At 40.2% G+C, this 21,974-nt stretch overlaps 1 protein-coding gene across 1 annotated transcript in view; it reads right to left on the reverse strand.

Annotated features, from left to right (window-relative positions):
* The window catches only part of gpr39 (G protein-coupled receptor 39), a 38,540-nt gene extending 18,818 nt beyond the window's left edge, over window positions 1–19,722 (reverse strand). Inside the window, exon 1 of the mRNA XM_004559103.4 lies at window positions 18,631–19,722. Coding sequence (XP_004559160.1) covers window positions 18,631–19,414 — 784 coding nt within the window. The 5' untranslated portion in view covers window positions 19,415–19,722. The remainder of the gene's footprint in view (window positions 1–18,630) is intronic.
* Between the last annotated feature and the right edge of the window lie 2,252 nt (window positions 19,723–21,974).

Here is a 21,974-nt window from a genome sequence, read left to right on the forward strand (position 1 = left end):
TAAAGCTGCTAAAGTTTATTCAGCGGCTACCTGTGGCATGCGGGATGCTCAAAATCATCTTTAAAGCTCATATTTAAAAGTTATCAGTAGAAGCAATCTCCTGTAAAGTCTGGTTATCTTTTGTTATTTTATGTTATCTTATCTTACCTTACCATAGACATTTCTGTTGTGGTCTAAAATAATGTTCAGTTAAAGATTAAAAGTAACTACAACACTTCAAGTATACATATGTAGGCGAGGGGGTAGTATGAAGAGGATAACAAAATTTGTCAGGTGGGAAAAGTTATCACTTCTTGTGCACCAGTGTGACGAAACATCAACAGTTGGAACTGAAAAAAGGAAGTCAGGGTAAAAGGCCTAAATGTCCTGTAGAGGCCGGCTTCCACAGACTCACATGTTAACCTCCGTGCAGAGGTTTGCCTTCTCCGGCGCTGATAATTGGCATCTGTCTTGTGTTAGTAACGTAAAAGATTTAATGCGACATGACCATTCAAACAGCAGTCGCTTTCTAAAACATCAGATATGTATCGGATTCAGTACCACATACGAAAGTGACCCAGATGAAAATATCAGATTTGTGCTGTTCAAACTGTCATACCATGATCGGATACGGGACGCCTAGGGTCAAAAAAGTCGGATTTGATGTGGTTTCACCTGCAGTGTGAACGTAGCCTTAGAGGTGTTCAACATGAGGTAGTTTGTGTAATTCCAGTCACTGAAGGCTTTTACAAGAGCCCTATATATTCACATTCCTATCCATTCCTGATACACGCCACAATGGCATCTGGGTATTTCTAGATGTGCCACGACTCAGATTTGTATTTATTTTATTTTTTTACTTTATTTTTATTTATTTTTAGGAACATTAACATTTACACAGACACAGCAAGGGAAAAAAGGAAACAACTAAGTAGAAAATAAAAAAATAAAAACAATGGCTATGTGAAGTTACTAAAATGTAGTTTTTCCACTTGGAGACACACCGTGCATCTTGCTCGTTTGTATACACCCCCACACCCACATCTGTGTACATACTCACACACACTTTCAAGTATCTACATTACATACATAATACATATCTACATGTGCATACATGCATACTCATGTATGTATACCCTTTTACACATTTTTGTGCATGTCTATACAAGTGTCCATTCAACATCATAAGGAATTAAGACCAGTCGAGCACCAGAAATATCAGGTTAAATGAAAATAGAATGGGAAGGGGATGAATAAGATCCTTTCCCTACATTATTCACAACCCTTTTGCATACTCGAAAACCATTTTGACCAGTATCTTTGAAATTTGTCTTTACAGAGTCTTAGAGAAAAGGTCATCTTTTCCATTTCACAGATATCTTTTACTATGGCTGACCACTCTCCAACCGTTGGTGGGTCCTTGTCTAGCCATCTTCTAGTTATTGCTTTTTTACTTGCTGCCATCAGATTTGTATTTATAGTGTATATTTGTATCTAATACATACAAATCTGAGTCCTGTGAAAGTAATGAGTAATGTGAAAAGGAATGGAGCCTGGACACTCCCCTGTGGAGCACCCCTGCTGCTCCTTAATGTCCCAAAAATACAGTTCCCCAAGTCTGTGATCCGGGAAACAAAGACTATGAAGCAAGTAGAGGACAGCATCCTTCACTCCATGTGTGTTGTTTGTATGCAAACTACAGCAGATCATGTTTGTTTTTGACCTCAAGTCTCACTTGGTGCAGAATCAGGTGTTCCAAGGTTTTCAACATGTGTGCATTTTTCATTAGAGGGCTCCAAGCTAGCACCCCTTCTGAGAGAGACTTAGTCTACTACAAGAAAGCATGGAGCCTGAATCAGAGGCAGGAAGTCCTGAAATATAATTACAGTATTTATGGCCTACATGAATACTGTTCATGTACTGAATACTGCAGTTCATGTATTCATAATAAATACATGAACTGCTTTTAGCATCTGAGACAGGATGTTTCTAATTTTAGAGTGTTGAAGAACCTCTGTCTGTCCAAGATGACTCCAAGAATCATAAGCAGCAGCCCTTTGGAGGGGACATGAAAAATCTAAAAAATAGTCCCGTTTCTTTCAACTCAAGGACTTAGTTCAACTTGACTAAGACTACCATGACCTGGATGACTGACAACCTCAGAGACTAGTGGAGCTTATACAAAAAGCTCTACTTATGATATCAGATTTCAGAAACCTGAGAAATCTCCAGTAACCAGCTTTAAAAGTTGTCACACCCAAAAGCTCTAGCTAACAGACACTTGAGAAAAACACAGTCTTCAGTGGAGAAAAAAGAAACTCAGAGGCAAACCCCACAACAGAGAATCCAACTTAACTCTAGAATCTGAATCACTCATCATCAACTCCAACAATTGGAGTTAACAATTTGAACCAGAGCCGATGCAACACATGCTACGCCACCTGCTCCAGGCAGAAGAAGTCCTGACAACATGCCAGGTGACACAGAAACTAGATTCCCATAGATTCCCATGAATACAGGTGTGCTTTTAATTTTCTTGGCCTGTACTTTGGTGCTTAAATAAAAACATCTCTACATTATCTTTGCATAACGGTAGGAAGACAGCACCATAATTCATTGTGGCTGCAACACAAGAATGATTACAACAAATGGAGAAAATTGAGCAAAAATGGCATGTTGGCTGGTTCATCAGTCAACCTACAGGGCACTTCCTCTCTGCTAATCTCCTGCTTTTTAATTGCTTTGAAACAGTCAGTGTGATAAAGATGCCACGTTTCTTTGAGTTAAAGCTCCTTGAAGCAGTACGTCCCACAGGACATTAAAAAGCTGCTCCAACCCCACCTGCTCACCCCCAGCAACTTCCTACAAAATAGTCTTATCTCAAGAATAAATTTGCAATGTCACGGGAAAGGGGTTTACCGTTTATTGTCATTAGGTGTAGAGTGGTGGTCAAAAAAATTATTAATTTAAAATCGAATCAAAACTGAAGTGGGCAAAAAATAAAGATGTATGTGATAAATAGATGAGTGTATTCTAAAAAAGGATGCAGAAGATGGAGTAAACCATCAAGTGATTTTTAATAACTAATCATTTTATCTTTAAAGTTCAACAGGTGAGAACATTAATCTAAGAAAAACACCAATCGGGACAATGTTGGATGGATCACTTACCTCTCTATGGATGGTCTGGACTGGCTATCCGTCTAGAGCTGGGACATTAAACACTGACTGTCCTATATCTGCGAAACTAAAAGTTTCAGTTAATTCATGACATTTTTAGTCTTTGTTACTGTGTAGCAATTATATTATATTTGTGTACTTTTAACTTTTTTACCCATCACCTAATTACTCCGGTGTAGCATGAATGCCCACTGGGGAGGTCTTTATCAGTAAAAATAAAATAAAGTCCAAAATGTATACGCTCCTCACATTTTCCAAAGACACCCATTGGAGCTGGATTAAAGACAACGCTGAACCAATTCTGAGCCCCTGACCTTATGTTTGACACCCCACGTCAAAAGCCTCTGATCCTAAGAGTCTTATCCTAATAGAAAATACATAAATGGTGTCGGGAGACACACCTTGCTACATCGAACTCAGACCTCACATACCTCTGATGATGCAACTCAGCTGAGCAGCCGTGTTAATCGTCTGCAGTCAACAGCCACACCCGCAGTCCAAGCATTGAGTAAGTAGTACAAGATATACTCTAATTATAGCTAATAAGTTACAGACATAGACCTCTGTTCCAACAGATGCTCATTGAGTCACATTAAGTACCAGATGATCTAAGGGTTCATTTCTTATGGATTCATTTAATAATAAAAAAGGAAAAATGACAAACCACAAATGAATCATGTTAGTTCAAAATATTGAAAACAGATATCAGTCTAAGATCCTTTCACACACACCAGTCTTTGCAACCTTTAGTATCAGTGCATGCCACCGTATAGCATGGTGCTGTAGAGCAGATAAGTAAACACACCCACGCAGTACAACAGTGAATTCCCTTCTGAGCGCTGACACACCCCATGAAGGTGCACTCACTCTAAACCATCTGCAGATTTGTCTCCCAGGTGGTTCGCTGAGTGCAGTGCTGTCACTCTCAGGATGGCTTGCCTTCAGCTATGTTGGCTGCCACGAGGCCACGGGGGCCCAGGATCTTATTACTAAACTATGCAGCTGTCACTCAGTGCCGAGCATACGATGGAGGCTAGGAAGGATGAATGGCAAGGCACACAGCGAATCCTCCCCGAGGTTTATTTTATATTTGATGATAAAAGGGTTTGAAGGAGGCCACCCGAGAACCGTAAACAGGCCGGCGGGGAGTCAAGGTATCTAGTCAAACACAATAAATAAGCCCAATCGATCCGAAGGAGAGAGGTTCATGGGTGGCAATTGGGCTGTCGCCGCACTTCATGAGCTATGGCCCTGCTGTGGCAGAGTGGTGGAAAGTGTCTGATGGGAACAGGTAAGAAATGCAAGGCCAAGAAAGCTGTGAATTATTCTAAAAGAAAAACACACCCTTACACATTGGCTTCTCTTCTCCTCTGCTGCCATCATATTATGTTTATTTGAAATTATGGTGTAAAAACAATTTCCTTCTTCTCATTCTAATTTTGTGAATGTACAGTGGTATCGGTACAGTGGTATAATTGCCCAAGTCTGACTATTTTGTACATGACTCAGGCATTCACACAGTATAAATGATGCTGGAATAAAACTAGGTCATCTCTGGGTACCAGGTGTCATAAAGCCTGCTGAAATACTACCTGAAATTAATCCCATACATTCCCATCATCTCATCTCTTTTGTCCCTCACAGACAATATAGCAAGAGAAAAAAAAAGAAAAAAACAAGTAATCTAACCAGCAAGTCTCACAATTCTTGATGATGTTTAACACACGCTTGCCACAACATTATTTTGATATAAAGAACAAAACTGTACTATCAAACACTCTCAGTAGTGCTTAAACACTAACATCTATTTGTTTACCTGAATTGTTTTATTCTATCCCATATTATAAGACAGATTTGATTAGCCAGCTATTTTTTTTCTTTTTTACTTAGCTCCACCACGTGAACTGTATTTTGGTTCGTTCTAATGTTTGCTGATAAAATAAATCCACATCAGCCCCAGAAGTTAGGATGAAATTAGCTGCCATAATCTACTGACGACCGTCGGCAGGAAGACGGATGAAACCAATATGACATCATGCACTGGTTAGTGAAGCCTCAGACTGAGCCTGTTCACCTTTGCTATCTTGGAATTTTGATTCCTGATGCGATGAGTAAGGGGTGGATATGACTAATGGCTCGGCTTACTCACAGTTGAGTAAAAATAGGCCGGCAAACCCCTTGCTACAAGGAAAAAACATGGTGGCTGCCCGGTGATTGACTGAACTCTTTTTGCTGTAGTTGCGGCAGCCACTTTTTGATCCCAAGGATATTACAGGTTGCCTGGTAGGAGGCAACTTGTCTCCATAAAGTCGCGCTAAAACTGACCGGATTCTCAGACTGGCGAAGCCAATAATTGCTGTTTAATTTATAAATGCAGACAGAATGACAACACACTGGAATTCATCTGAGTTAGTTTGCACAAATCTTCTGCAATGTGTCTCTTTGCTGTTTGCTAACTGGCTGTATTTCTATATAAAAGCCAGATTATCAAGCACCTATGTAATTTCGCAGTTAAATCACCATTCTTCAGTACTACCTCACAATTTGTAGAGGAAACTGTTGAAATCTATTAAATTCTGGCTGAACTAAATGCAAGTACAGTGTTCCCTCGTTTATCGCAGGTTTTACGTTTAAAAATAACCTGCGACAGGTGAAATCCGCAAAGTAGCGATCTTTATTTTTTACAATTATTATAGATGTTTTAAGGCTGTAAAACCCCTCACTAAACACTTTGTACACTTTTCTCAGACAGGCATGAACAGTTTCACACGTTTCTCTCTTGTTTCAACACTCTCAAACTCCAAGCCTTAGTAGAATAATAAATCCAGTATTATAGAATGAAACCAAAGATCAAACCCTGTTTTCAAGTCCAGAACATGGGAATAGAGCAGCTAATTTAACATTAATGAATCAATGGTACGGAAGTGGAGGAAGCAAGAAGAATGAGTTGAGTAAAGTTTGACTTATCTGACTGTTTGGTTTCACTTAATGCGCCTTATAATCCTTTGACGTTGACACTGTTGTGTTGTCTTCTGCTAGCGAAGATTTATATAAATTTGACAAGTTGTACAGGAGACACGGCAAGAGATTGATTGAAAATGGTCTACAGCCAATCAGGATGCAGAACACAATGCACTGTAAAAAAAAAATGCACACCAAAAAATCCGCGAAACAGCGAGGCAGCAAAAAGTGAATCGCGATACAGCGAGGGACCACTGTATGTTCATTTGAATTTCTGGGGCTTTATCACAGTTAATTACCATTAACACAAACACATTGCATGTGATTACCAACTTGACCCTATTCACCTGCAAACTGACAGCAGATCTTACGGCTGTATTATCGCCATCTTGATGCACCAATATCAGCAACGGTCTTTGGTCTTAGCAACCACAGCAGCTGGGAGCCAATTTATAACAAAAACAATTTGCCTGAAGTTTTTTACATAGAAGTCAAAGACCGTAATAAGCAAAGGAAGACTCAAACTTTAAGTTACAACCAGATTTTTAAAAGAAGAATAAAGCATTTCATACATGTAAACGGCTGCTTTAAGCATGTGTAGCAAAGTTCTTTCTCTCTGTTTCAGCCAATCAGCCTCTGGAGTGCCGGTCTTTGGTCCAGAAATGGCATTAAAATGGAATTACTCAATGCCAGCTGGCTTTTTCTAAAATTTATGGAGCGTATCTAGAGTGCACTTTACACTTTATGACATTTTTTAGTGCAAATATTTGATCACTGTTAAAATGGACAGCTACAGTAGATAATTGGCTAAAAATCATCACAGATTCATAACATGGAAAGACAACGTTCCCACTCAGATGAATAAATACACAATGAATAAATACGCAATACATGATGGACAAAAGGTAAAATATACATGTTGAGGTTTGGAGGAATTTGAGGGTTCACCTTTTATAAAAACGGAGCGATCCAAAAACAAGACACAAAATCCAGATCTCTAATCACAGTGTGCCAAACAATCCACGTGAAGGTTAGGAAACAATCCAAAAAGAAATCCAAGAGGAGAACAAACATGAGAAGATGAGAAATCCTGGAAAGCCTGACAACAAGTACTAACAAGACCACATTCGAAGTGACAGAGTGAAAAGGGTGTAAGTTTACAGGGTATATATTTCACTGATAGGAACAAGAGTGGCAGGATAACAAATGAAGGAAGCAAAGTGAGTGCAAGGAGACTTGGGATTACAAACCAAAATAGGAAATGACTTGAAATAAACCCGCAGGAGAGTTTGCTGATTCACAGAGCGAACACATCCATATTTTGGAGGAGGTGGAGGTGTGGATGTGGGATAAACTAAACACAGGACTCCTGAGACTGAGGTTTATGGAGACAGCCAGCAGACCTCGATTACCATCCTGTTGAAAATTTTGTATTATTTTTGTTTTAGTTTTTCCTTTTTTTCAGTTCCACCTACTGGTTAGGTTTATGTACTAACACCTACTTGAATAGGTTTGGGAACTATAGTGAACTTGGGTAGGTTTAGGCCAGGGGAGGGCAACTCCAGGCCTTGAGGGCCTTTGGAGCACTTCAAGACATGTTGAGAAGGTCATTCAGCCATTCAAATCACCTGTGTGGGATCAAGGACACATCTAAAACCTGCAGGACACCGGCCCTCGAGGCCTGGAGCTGCCCATCCCTGGTTTAGGCATTAAATATACTTGAATGGGCTCAGGAATCAAAATAAAGTTGGTGTGGTTCAGGAACTCTCTTTTAGCGCCTAATATTTGTTTTAATCAGGAAACCCTGATGTTGAAATTCTTCAGTTTGAGAGCAGATGTTTTGTCACTTTAACTGAAGATTAATGCTAATGTTGTATGTCTGTGATTTGTTTTTGCTAAGCTCTAACACATGAGCCCTGCTGCAGCCAAAAACTTTAGCCCTCACAGCTCTTTTTTTTCCTAAGCTCCATCACAAGTGGCCCCAAAGGTCAAAGGTCACAGGCCAAAAGCCAAAAGCAGCTCAATAGAATTAATATTCATTTTACAAATGCTGGCTCTCAAGCAATTAACCTTCTGTCCTGGACGTGATGTGCGGGCAACTTAACGTGGATGTTCTCTGGTTTTAATTACTCTCCAAAGTCGCCGGGCCCAGCCGGGATTTGAAAGTTATTTCAAAGTAAAGTGCATCAGTGGCAGGAACGGGAAACATCTGACATCAGCGTTTACGACAGAGTGGAATCTGTCACAATAACAATATTCAAATGCAAACTGGGATCATCGCTGCAGTCGATAACAGACGTGACCTCAAAGTTATATTCAGTAAAATGTAATATTCCATTACAAAGATGATGAAGTCGAGTCTGCAGTGGTGTTTATGCCCGAGCTCTTATGAATTTTGTATTAGTAAATATTGAAGTTTTTTAAATCATGGTCAGGTGATTTTCTTTAGGAATCATGAAAATTAGTCATTCCTAATAAGACTCAAAACACCTTCCTTTAAATGTGGATGCAATAAAGTGAGAAATAAAAACTGACTTGAAAGTGAGCCATAAATAATATTTTTTTTAAACCCAGAAAATCTCCCCTATATCTGTTCTCATCAATATTTATTTATGCATCAATATTCTAGTCTGTTGGTAATAAGTGGAGGAGGGTGTAGAGTTGGAGTGTGTGCTCTGAACAGCCCACACGATTCCTGCTGAAATTAAGTACAAGCAAACTGTTTGCATAAAAGACTATCACACACTGAGGAGTGTCATTACACGCCGCCTGATTAAAAATCATTCAGGGCTGTCGAGTTTCAGTCTCAGACTTGCACTTTTTTCTTTTTAACAGCATTTTTTCTGTGCACCTTTTTTTTTTTCTTTTTTTTATAGGATATAAAATGAGAGACTGAAGCTCAACAAACTCAAAATGCGTTTCTCGTATCAGCAGTGGCTTTGCTGGAAGGTGAACGCTTTCGGTAAACAGCCTGAAAACAGCAATAAACCTCAATTTTGTAATAAACATGTCTGATACATGCTGAGACTCTGAAGCAGGGAGCGTTACTTTGGTTACAAACACAATTTTCTCCTCAATATCCTTACTCTTAATTTTGCAAAACACTACAGTATTCATGACTGCATGGTTTAGATATGGTAAGTAGGCTTATTTTGAGACAATAGGCAAAAACTCAACTGAAGCGCATTACAGAGAAAAAGTGAGGCATGTTCTTCAGACCGAATATATGCATTACATCTCAGTTTTTCTCTGCTCTTACTCATTATTCACAGCCCATTCGAGCCCTCACTAAGAGCTGAATTTCTCCAAATATTAGGTCCATTTTTCAGCTGATTTAAACACAGAACGTGGGGAGAAAACTGAGTAACTCCGGAGCATTTCTCATTGTTACTGAGGAAATGAGAATTGCATCACACTCATCTGCCACTTTATTAGGTACACCCAAAGGTGTTCTATTGGACTGAGATCTGTTGACTGTGGAGACCATTTAAGTACAGTGAGCTCATTGTCATGTTCAAGAAACCAGTTTGAGATCATTTGAGCTTTGTGGCATTTGTGGCATGCACTCCTGCTGGAAGGAGCCACTGTGGTCATTCAGAGATGGACAACAGCAACAATACTTAGGAAGGGTGAGGAGTTTAAACAGTGTTTAGCGGTGACTAAGGGACCAAAACTTTGCTAATAAAATATCCCACGTACAACCACACCACAACCAGCCTGAACTGTTGATAAAAAGCAGGATGGATCCATGCTTTCATGTTGGTTGCTCTAAATTCTGCCCTTCTACCCTGCCATCCAAAAGTCCAGCCGAAATCAAGACTCATCAGATCAGCCAACACTTTTCCAATCTTCTGTTGTCCAATTCTGGTGAATCTGATTGCATATTAGTCTTTTCTGTTCTTAGCTGATGGGAGTGTTGTAACAGGTGGTTATTTGCCTTACAGTTTTCTTCTTATTAGTTTCAAGCAGTTTGCCCATTCTCCTTCGTCATCTGGCATCATCAAGGCATTTCCACCCAGTGAAATGGATATTTCCTCCTATTTGGATCATCTTCTATAAAACCTACAGATGTTTGTGTGAGAAAATACCAGCAAATCAGCAGTTTCTGAAATACCAGCCCGTCTGGCAGCGACAACCCCGCTATGTTTAAAGTCACTTTTCCTCATTCTCATACTCAGTTTGAACTTCAGCAGGTCGTCTTGACCTACATGCCTAAATGCACTTGAGTTGCTGCCATGTGATATCTGCGTTAACGAGAAGTTGAACAGATGTACCTGATGGAGTGGGGGGAAAAAAGAGAAGCAGATTAGGCCCACTTTAAAGGCCATTTCCAGTATAATATTCAGCACTGTCTGCCAATCCAAATGATCATGACTGCAATCCTTTAATTAACCAGGAACATGTTGATTTTATGTCCTTTTCATTCTCACATCACTTTCACTATGTCTGGCATCATCATCATGCCCACCTTGTCACCATCGACCATGAGGTAATACCAGTGAATCCGCATTCAGAGTCACATCGACACAGAAGCACAGAAACAAATTGTGTCCTATCAGGAATTTAAGCCACACAGTAATTGTGACTAACGGATAAAAACCCACTTTATGAGCTGGTTTTAATGCAGCCGACCCTTCCTCGTTCATTTATGTGAGGACAAAGATTCTGTCTAATACTTATTATGTTATTAGGCTAACAAGGGTGTACAATTGGCCAGTAATTGAATCAGACCACAGTGGGAGTGAAGCAGTTTTCTGCTCAGGACAACAGTGAAATTATCAGGTGATAATAAAACCAGAGACCTGGAACTGAAAATATCCTGAATGTGAATCTGTACTTTCAGATGATAGTGGCGACCGTATCTACTTGCTCACGATTCTCCTCATGATCTTTGGAGGCGGGAACTGCTTTTCTTAAATAAACGAGTAAATTATAACATCTATAAGCTTCTAATTTCTCTTAATTTTTTATTTGTCAAGTTCTTCGAGACAAAGAAAAACCTGAGCAACATAATCTGCTGCCTCTCCTACACTAACTACGGCTCCACCAGGTCGACTGGTTGTCTTGTGCTGCAGAGCTTGATGAGCTCGGTGTGGTGGGGAATTAGAATAGCAACCTCATGGAAGCATGTGACAGGAAGTGATATTCAGGATACCTCCTGAGTGCTTTCCAGGTGAGGTGTTTTGGGCATGTCCTGCTGCTTTGATCTTCTGTAGATCAGTCTTCTGATCCTCCTGAAACTGAGCAGAATAAGAGACCTTTGATGTCGAAGCAGCGAGCGATTCCTGATTGAGCTGCACATTTTTTAGAGGCGGGTGAAATATGCACAGAATGCACAAAAGTCTAACAATTCTTAAAGAAGAAGCCCAATGAACAGTGAATTAGCCTTTAATTAGCAATGCTTCATTTCTGCATTCTCACCTTTCTTTAACCTTTGTGTCCCTTTTGAAATAGTGAACAAGTTGATGTGGTTGGTTCTCAAGCAGTTATTTAAATGAACCTGTTTAGGACGAGGGGGGAAATCCTTCCTCTAAACTTCTATAAAACTCAAAGGTTTGTTTTCCAAAGATAAGTGTTTTACTTTACCATGAACTCAAAGAAACTTTCTTTTATGCACAATGCTTGGAAACCACGGGTTAACGTGTTTTGTAACTTCTAAGCTTATAAGTTCTTTTTAAAGTTCAGCATTTCCCTCAGAAGAATGTAAAAAGAAGTGAATGTAAAGTAGCATTAATGACAGTTTTCAAGGCATAGACTTCAGTTGGGCAGCTTGCCCATATATGTAACAGCCACCAAATTATTTGCACTTCACTTTGAGTAAATGTCGTCTAAAAGCATGTCAAACACAAAGCCTGACAAATGTTAACAGTGTAAAGTACGTCTTACACTACGTCTTTACATTCCTACAGGTCCAGTGTAAAACTCTCCATGCTTTCATGTAATCCCTGGCTTTAACCAGACTTCTGCAGCTAGTACAAGTCTGCACTTTGATACAAAAATTACATGTTCTACTAGTTGCTTATGAAGATGTGTGCTTTGAGGCACAAGACCTCAATCTCCTCATAAAATCTCAGTATTCTTGGTCAGTTTCCCTCTCCCTGTCTTAGCCTGCCACAGACTGTAAAATGAGGATGGACAGAGCCACCCCGTATTTTGTGGAGTCCCAGTTTGAAGCTTGGAGTTGGGTCTTTTAGATGTGTTTTTCTGGAGCCATCCATGACCATATATGGAGGAGAAGATGGTGAGCAAAGACATGCATCCATGAAGCCCATACAAACACAGGTATACATACTAATTACTGCTAACAGACTCAGAGAACACTCCAGTGTCAATGGAAAAAACTGGACCATAGACAGTCTGAAGTCATGGCTTGTTTGTTTGGTTGGGGTTTTTGTTTGCCAGATTCTATTTTAAAATGCTCCAAAAGGCACCCACAGCACATCCAGGGGTCAGAATTCAGGGACTTCAATTAGCTGAGGCGAAACCTAGCAGACAGCTAGTAGCTATAGCCTGTGTCGAATACACCTGTCAGTCAAAGAGGCCACGCCCCTCATAATGTACACACTTTAATACAGTTAGAAGAGGAAAGTTATTTAAAAACAAAAATCACCCCTAAAATGAAGTCGCAACCTTCAGAACTGAAAAATGAAGACAAAGCCTCAAGAGTCAAAAACTGCAGTTCCTGTAATGACCACTTGAGACACACTCCAAAGATAAGCCAGTTCTAACAGACTCCCAATTTAAAATGTCCAACTGAAATAAACATGTTTACGGCTTGCTGCAAGAAACTGATCCTGGAAACCGGCGGGAACTGAGTGAGTCCAACATAAAAACAAACAGCCCGACATGCAGACAGTGTTTGCTCTGTTGGTGTCATTTTGGGTTCAGACCATCCTACAGTGTGCTCCAGCTCCATCTCCATTTCCCCGTCCAAATAGTTTAACCTCTGCCTCCAAAAAAACCAACATGGTGGGGTGAAGCTTTAAAATGCAGAGACAAAAAACAAAACAAATCGTGATATCACCTGTGGCTACGTCTACTTTTATATAAAGAAACTGCAGGTTTTTGCACTTTCACCTCAGTTTCTCAGCCCTGGAAGCTGCAGCTTGGTGTAAATGTCGAGCAAACCTTCAGCTCTACATTATCCCTCTCATATCTTTGTGAATTATGCAGAAATTATAATGATAACTGCCACTGGATTGCTCTGACCTGAAAGTGATTTTGTGCATCTTGTTTGTGCGATCATACTCAACCGAGTTATGTTTTAGAGGAGCAGTGTGGTTCACAAATTGCATCAATCAGCCCTACAGGCTTTAAAACACCTTAACTGCCTCCATTAGCTGAGTGTCACAGACTCTGCACTAGCTTCCCATTGTTTTCACATCACACTGGTTCTTTACCTCAGTCCCTCCCCGTCAGCCCCCTTCAGCCTGAAGTAAAACTCACAACAATTCACATTAAAAGTTTTTAAAATGTTTCACAGTATTTATACTTTCAGCACAAAAAAAAAAAAAAAGAATAATCGCACACAAACACCAAGGTTATAAAATCAATACTCTGAATGTGTGAGTTTTAGGAGTACATAATGGACTCCTGTGCTGTGATTCAGACACACACACACACACACACACAGGTTTGGCTGGCGTTCAATGCCAGGCTGATCCAGCAGGACATCACAGTAGACTGACTCAAACAGAGGAAGGTGTGTTTGTATGCCTAAACCAGTAATGTTAAACCACTTAAATAAACAGACCACCCTGCCCATTTCTCTTAGCAGTGCGATAACCTTGAATGACATCATGTCCTGACATACGTCAGTACACAGTGAAGATTAGAGTGATCTGAGAGTTCAGTTTAGCAATGTTAAAGCACAGTGAACTATGCGAAAGCGACGTGTTGAAGTGAAACACTAATACACATGTGCAGAAACAAATGGCAGCTTCAACTGTCCCAGCTGTACTCAGGCTACCTAATTTAAGGCAAAAACAGTTTGTATAAGTCTAACAAGCTTAGGTCAATATATGGTATGAACGATTTTATATGATTTTAAACGGACTTGAGTAATTTGGGCTGGGCCTGAAGCAGCTACACGTGCCTGTACGCACTGAGTAAACAACACCAGCACTGCTATTGTTATTTTTGCTGTGGATTATGAAGACCAACATCACTACTATCCACTCAAACACCGAGATCTCAGCAGGTCTGTAAATACGAGCAGTAAGATTGCAGGTCAGTAGCAACGCAATATGACGCAACTTTGTGAGTCCGAACTGGTGACAAAGGAGGCGCAACATCCTCAGTCATGTAGCGCACCTTCTTCGTGGTGAATATGCATTACCATCAGGATGGAGCTGCAGGGCACCACCTTTGCAAAAATCTTTTCTAGCTCTGCTGAACAAGTCCAGGTGATTCATGAGGTCTTTAATGTCAGTAACTAGGAACTCATCATTGTTGTGGTTATATCTGTCTGACAGCTGCCACACAACACAAATGAGATTTTTAAAAGGATAATAAACACTATAATCCAGTATCATCTTATCTGAATGATTATTGTTATATTGAGAGGAGGAGTAAAAGAAAGGGAGTGCCAGGTGGCTTACACTGAGCCAATCAGCAGAGGGAGAGGGCGGTGCTCTGTGCTGCAAATACTTATCTCAACAGAAACTTTTAACAACTGTCAGTATTAAATGTATTTGCTGGGTTCAGAATACTTCTGTTTCTTCAGCCTCTATTAACCAACCTATGAATGTGACATGATGCTCAGATTTAAACAAGTGTAGGGCAGGTGTGAAATGGCTTGTTGTGATTGGTCAAAATTTCCCCGATAACAAAAAAGTTGTCTTTTACTTTTTTGTAGAAAAGGAAAACATGTTTAGGTTTGTTTTTTTTTTAATCTAAAGTTTTAATTCTGAGAACTGGAAATAAAACTTCTTGGGTCAAGTGGGTCAGCCCTGTGATACAATGTTGTGGTGGCAAGCGACCATTACGGTGGGTAAACCGGGGCCTTTAGGCAGCTTTCTGGAATTTCTGTCAGTATATTCAGGAATAGATCTTCAGGCTTCTCAAAGGATATCCAGAGCTCTTTGGATGTCTCTGCCTTTAAATGATCCCATGCTGCTCAAATGTTGAGGGCCGGGCTCTGGGGAAGACACACAATGGAGCACTATCCAGATATGCTTTTACTGCACTGGCAGTGTATCATTGTGTCATCATGCTGCAAAATAAAGTTGCTGCCAATCAAATGCTTTCCGAGGGTATTGCATGATGGATGGATAGAATTTTCATTAAGCTTCAGTGAACAGTAGATGGTTCAGATCACCTCTCAGTCTTGTTTCAGTTCTCTGCAGGATTTTGTCCTCTTTCATAAAAACATGACTTTCAGATACTGTTCATGAGCTGTAGATAGTATTTCAAGTCTGCCACTTCTTTTGTCCCCCACTTGTCCAGTTTCCTAAAACTTTATAGAGCGCATTGAAAACCATAAATGAATTTACAGGTAACGGCCTATTAGGACGAGTCTTTGAAAACTGTGTGTGCTGTATGAGGATTTTATCCAGAGGAATATGCTGGTATTATACAAAAGGAGGATTATTGTGGAATAAAGGTGGACCTCTGTTCACAGCCCAGTTTATTTTCCCCTGTTAGCAGACCAGCATCCACAGTTTTTAAGATATCAAGCTCAATTTAGTCCAATGGTACCAATAACAGCTCGAGTTGATTTAATTTAGGTGAAAATCAGTAAGAAATTGATATTACCCACAATTCTTCATGGATCGACTTCAAACACAGCAATATATGTGGCCTTTGGGGATATGAATACCTAGGCTGACTAAGAATTTGACCCGGACCTTCACTGATAGCACCCAAGATCAAAGGTGACCTTACAAAGACATTTCAAGAAACCATATTGAGTAATATATCATATAAAAGGGGATGGAGAGCGCTATGCAGCACACCTGTCATTATGGTACCCTACGACATCACAGTGAAGCAATAAAGTTTGAATATACCTTAAAATCTCAAGTTTTTACAGCTTATAAAAGTCAAAGATTTCAGCCAGTTGGGCAAAGAACATAAAATGCAATATTTTAGTACGTAATGCTTGAATGCATGTTGTATAAATTGCTTTAAGTGTTCAGATGGAGTAGAAAATCACTATATAAGAACCAGTCCATTAAACAAAAGCAGGTTGATGTCAGCATGTTTTAATACAAAAAAAAACAAAACTTAAAACATCAAACAGCTCTTTGGGGCAGGGGTGATGGTTAACGCACCCATATTTAAAGTTAAAAAACCCCCAAAACAATTCAAAATGTTTTGTAGGTGTCGCTGGGACCAGGATAACAGGGGTTTAAAAGTTTTATTCTGTTAGTGTGCAGTTTAGCTCATGCACGTCCTGTTTCTTGTCAGTGTTTTGTGTATTTATGCGCTGAGTCTGCTGTATGACTAAAGGGACACAGTCAGTCTGCTGCCTTCACTGCAGAACATCAACATCCGTTAACACCTCCGAGCCTCTCCTTCTTCGAGGCCATTCCTTGCTCATATTCAGTGGACCCAGACAGAGCACACAGGACGTCCAACGTGTCATTATTCCGCAAACTCTGCTGTTAACATGTAGTCTGGGTTAGGCAGGTGCTGGCATGCCTGACTGCTCTGGTAGAAGAATTCCTCTCTGTGAGGTGTTTAGTGAGGTTTCACCCATGTTTTTGTCTCTTGTGATGATTTCATGTCAGTTTTTGAGTGGGAAGTATTTTTCTTAAGAGTTAAAACACGACCATGGAGCATTTTGACTTCCTCAACTTCAAGACTTCACACTGGGCAGCATGAAAACATCTCTTTGCAAGGCTAAAAGCTTAATAGAGATTTAGCTTTCTGGTGGAAGTCCATATTAAACATGGTCACACTTTTGGATAACAGACAAAAAGGTCTAAACACTCCGTTTCAGGCAGCTTTTAAAACTCCTGGATCCTTATGATGTCATAGAAAGCAGATATGCTAATAAACTCCACCCACATGCCATTCAAACATGTTCTAAATGAGGAGCAGCCAATCAGAAGAAGGAGAGAAGCTAAAATAGTGTGTTTGGGGCTGTGAGGCTGCTCCGACTCCTAGTTTAAGGCAAAGGATGATTATTTTGAACAGTGACTCATGCAAAGCTACCCTGGAGTCCAAGGATAAAAATTCAGAGCTGAACATGAGCAGAACAGCTCAGCATTAAACAAGCCATGATTACTATTACAGGCAATTTGTGTGCAGCGTGTTTGACACACCCTAAACAAAAGCAGCTTGTGCGTGTCAGTGTGTGACATCAATCATTTTCATGGTCAGAACAAGGGAAGAAGACAGCCCAGACTCATTTTTATTACTTCCTCTTTTGGCTCAGAGACAAAGTGGTGTTTTTACTGTTGGTGTAAACAAGCGGAGAGACTGCACATCACTCATGTAGAGCACGGTGCACAGTGTGTACAAAGAAGACCCTACTTCACTGTTTCTGTTAACATTATCGAGAAATTTAGACTCGGGAGAGTTCAAGTAGACTCAAGCACTTTGGTAAGAAAAGTCCACCTCTTTAAATTAAGCTGATCTTAAACTTAGATTTGTTTTCGCTCCTCCCCCTTTAAGACAAATTTCTTCTGATTGGCTGTCATTGCAAACAAAAGGTTTGAGAAGCAGATGGGTGGGGCTTCCGCACCTGAGATGATCATATTAGGGATATGCTATCCCCTCTTCATGCCATCATACAGTAAAGTACATTTACAGTTTAACTGTGCGTCCTTTAACTAACCAATCAGCATGTAGCAGCAGAATGCCAGTCTTCTTTGGCCGTGTTGTTTTATTTGAACTAAAAGACTTTATTGACATTTTATTTGTTAAAAACAAATTCAAAAATTTTGGATTTTTGTTGAGTTGTTAATAATTACTTTGTTCCAAAGGTCAGGGCTCAAACCGGGCCACTAAAGTGACTTCGATAATATTCCCAGTACAGTAATGCCAGCCCTGACACTGTCTGTGTGAATTTTTTTTTTCTTCCTTTTTTTTACTGCAATTTGTACGTGTACTTACACTTCCATGTCCTGGGGGTATATTTTCAAAGGCTGTTTGTTCTGGTAATAAAATAATTTAATAGGAAATGATATTTTGTGGTATTTCCACTTTACAAATGATGGCGAGGACAGTTCTAGAATAAACTCAACGCTTAAAGAAGGGAAAACTTTGGACAGTGTTTTTAAAAAAATTAATTTAAGCTGTTGTGATTTTTTTTTTCTGGTCCAGCCCACGATGGTTTTTTACCATTTTGCGGCACTGCCATTGGTTGCGGACTACCTTGTGATCGCCCTCTGCTGCATGCCTGACTGAACTGCAGCCAGGCAGTGGACTGGCGCATTCTGGTGTCATGATGTCGCCGCTTCTTCCACGTTTGTGGCATCAGATTCAAATTATTTTACAAATTTCTGCAGCTTCATCGGTTTTAAGACATTAATACAATACAATACAATACATTCCAACTTACCAAGAAAAACTATGGTCTGCTTCCTGGCTGACTTGACCTTTGAACTTTCATTGTGGATTGCTCTTTGATTTCCACTGGTGCTTCCTTCAATGAATCCCATTGGCTTCTTCAGGACCACGATCATAGCTCGGCACATGAAAGCCACGCAGACCAGCACGATCATGTACACGATGAAGGCAAAGAAGATGCTGATCCTGTACATCACCCAGTGCTCCCTCAGGTTGGTGCAGAAGGTCAGGTTCTGGACTGGGGTGCTGCGCGTGACTGGGATGTGCCCCTGCGTTCCCATGGTGATCAGCAGTGGCAGGGCCACGAGCAGGGCCACGACCCAGGCGAAGGTGATTAGGCCGGTGGTCCATTTTCCTCCCAAGGTTTTAAAGCGAAAAGGGTAACAGGTGGCGATGTAGCGCTCAAAGCTGAGCGTGGCCACGTTGAGGATGGTGGCATAGCTGCAAGCCTCAAACAGGAAGTTGTAGATCTTGCAGAAGGCGTTGCCCGACGCTGACGAGAAGGGGAACCAGATGGCACTGTAGAGCTCCACCGGCATGCCAATGAGAAGCACCAAAATGTCAGAGCAAGCCAGACTCACCATGTGGTCAGTGACGTTCTTCTGAAGGTAGCCCTTACGCTTTAGCACCTGGGTCACTCGGATAGTGACTGAATTACCCACAATGCCCGTCACCAGGATGAGGCTGTAGAGGACCGTGAGGAAGATTTTGATCCCATATTTGGGTTCAAGCTCTTGCCAGTTCTTCTCCTCTCCTCTCTGCACTTCCTCATTCATGGCTGTAGACTGGCGCGTCCAGATTTTCCAGGTATTGCTTTTCTTATCAGTCCTGCTGCGCGCTCTCCTTGCGGGCCGGTTTTTCCTGGAAACAGCTTAACTTTGTCTCAAAGTATTCCCGACTATCGCAGAGGTGGGAAACACGGATCGGAAAACTTTCTAAACAAAAACTCCGCAGTTTACCCGGCGTGCTTCCCCAGCCCCGGCCACCTCCTTTCTGCCTTCATGATCAGGTAGAAGTATACAGAGAGTTTCCGCCCGTGCGTGTCCTCCTGTGGTTTCACCTGTGAGTAAGTAAAGTGTTGGGCAACATTTAAATTGCGCTGATTTCCTCCTCCCTCCGATGAGAACAGCCCAGTTAAACATCAAACACGAGCGCGGGTCTGGTTTCACCCCACACACTGTAAGAAACAAAAAGCAGGTGGGCCAACGAATAAAAACAAAAAACGAAGCAGATCAGCAACAGACTGCACGACTCTGCTGACTTTACTCGGCTTTGTAAAGGAAAGAAACACGGAAGGTAATGTTGACATGACATACAGTTCAACATATGAAGCCCACAGAACTTTATTTCTGTTTGGGTCAAGTTGAGCTGATTTAATATTACAACACTGTAAACACTTTGTAAAGTAAGTAAGTAAAGTTTATTTATTAAGCGCTTTTCATAGACAGGTAGTCACAAAGCACTGTACACAAAGATTAAAATAAAGAGTACGATATAAATGTACAATATACACAATATAAGAGGTTAAATGTAAATTAAAAATGTAAAAAGCGTTGGTAACCGAAGGCTTGTTTAAACAGTAAATTAAAAAGGTGGACAAACAGAAGTTTACGTGGTTGTTTAGTTTCAATATTAAGTTCACAAACTTCATAATTCAGACTTTTATTTAGTTCTGTTTGGGTCATGTCCCAAGTTTTCACAACTTTATTATAGTTGTTGGGTCAACTATAATAGGTTAGTTAGCCAGGCTGTTGCAGTGGAGTAAGTCATTATTTGATTTCTCAGTTAAAGAAATGAATAATCTCTAAATTTTATGGTAGTATTCTTTTTATGGAGATAATGACAGAATATCAACCAACGATCCAGAAAACACACTCTTTATATAAATAAAAGATGTAGATTTATTTTCACATCATTACTACTTGGTGGAGCAACTCTAACATAACATTACAACACTGTAAAAAGAACAACAAGTTGAACTTTTTTTGGGGGGGGGGGGGGGGGGGGGGGGTTTCTCAACTTCCTAAAAATGCTGGGCAAGCAGAAGTTTACTTTGCCATTTAGTTGACAAAACATACACGCAGTTCAAAATATTAAGCTGCCTGAACTTTATAATTCACACTTATTTACTTCTGTTGGGCCAAGTCAGCCTAACATCACAACCCAAACATTTTATGCACAAACATTTATTTTATTTTAAACAAATATGCAGATATTTGGAATGATGGAGGCAGGTGCAGGAAATTTTCCACAAAGACTGAAGTGTCTCTCTGATTTCTTTGTATAGTCCATATCTTAAACTGATTACTGATTAATGGAGCACTGCTGAAACTGTCCAATCACGGGTCAAAGGCAGCTGGAAACATGTCTGATAACACTGACAGTATTGAGAAAGAAATATAAATATTTTCAGTCCCAAGTGGTTCTGTGTTGAAGTTGCAATTTCATGATTAAAGTTGTTGTTTTTTAAGTCAAACAGCTGCCACAGCTGCTACACCATCTACAAAATGTCTTGTGTTGAACTTTAATCTCCACATTTTCACTTTTCTTTATCAAAAAGAACAAGAATATGTTGTTCGTAATGTAGCTCTAATACTCTTTTTATAGCCCGGTAATCTGATTATGTGTATATAGCTATAGGAGTGAAACAGGTTGTAGTATTTACTTTCCAACGTCAGCGTACTTGTTTGTTCCTCTTTCCCTTTTGTTAAAAGCTCTGTATGTTCTCTGTAATGAATTAGGCGTCTGCTTTGAGCTGAACAGCTGGACTGTTGAATTTGTGTGTTCATTCATTCACAGATTTTAAATTCATGGCATTATTTGCCATCTCATCTTGTTCAGTTAAACATTAACATTGACAATGTTACAGTGCATCATCGGTCCTAATGTGCCTCCTTTACACATCCTCTGCCTCGAGTTTTTAGCGAGAATAGAAGCAGCAATTGAAACGCTGTTCAGTTCAGTACAAATAAACATTTAAGATTTATATCGAGCTTGTGCTGAAGATAAAAATGAAGTTCCTGCACAATCAGAAATCCTGAAAACGACTTCAAACAGGACAGAAATGTGCACTTTTAGCCACAGTTGTTCATTTGGATGACGGAGAAGTCAAAGGTGGAATAAACTAAATATGAAGGAGGTGAGTTCATCACCAGGCCCGGGGAAGAAAATCTGACTGCTTTTCCTCCTTTTTAAAGGTAATCAGTGATGAATGCGGGGCCATTCTTTCTCTATAAACATGAAGTACACTCGAGTGCATAAACCCTAAAAGGCTGACTCCTTGAAGTGATGAAGGCAGGCTGAAGCAGATTAGATAAAAGCTTTGAGGACCTTCTC

The sequence above is a fragment of the Maylandia zebra genome, linkage group LG16, assembly GCF_041146795.1.
Source record: "Maylandia zebra isolate NMK-2024a linkage group LG16, Mzebra_GT3a, whole genome shotgun sequence".
NCBI lineage: Eukaryota > Metazoa > Chordata > Actinopteri > Cichliformes > Cichlidae > Maylandia > Maylandia zebra.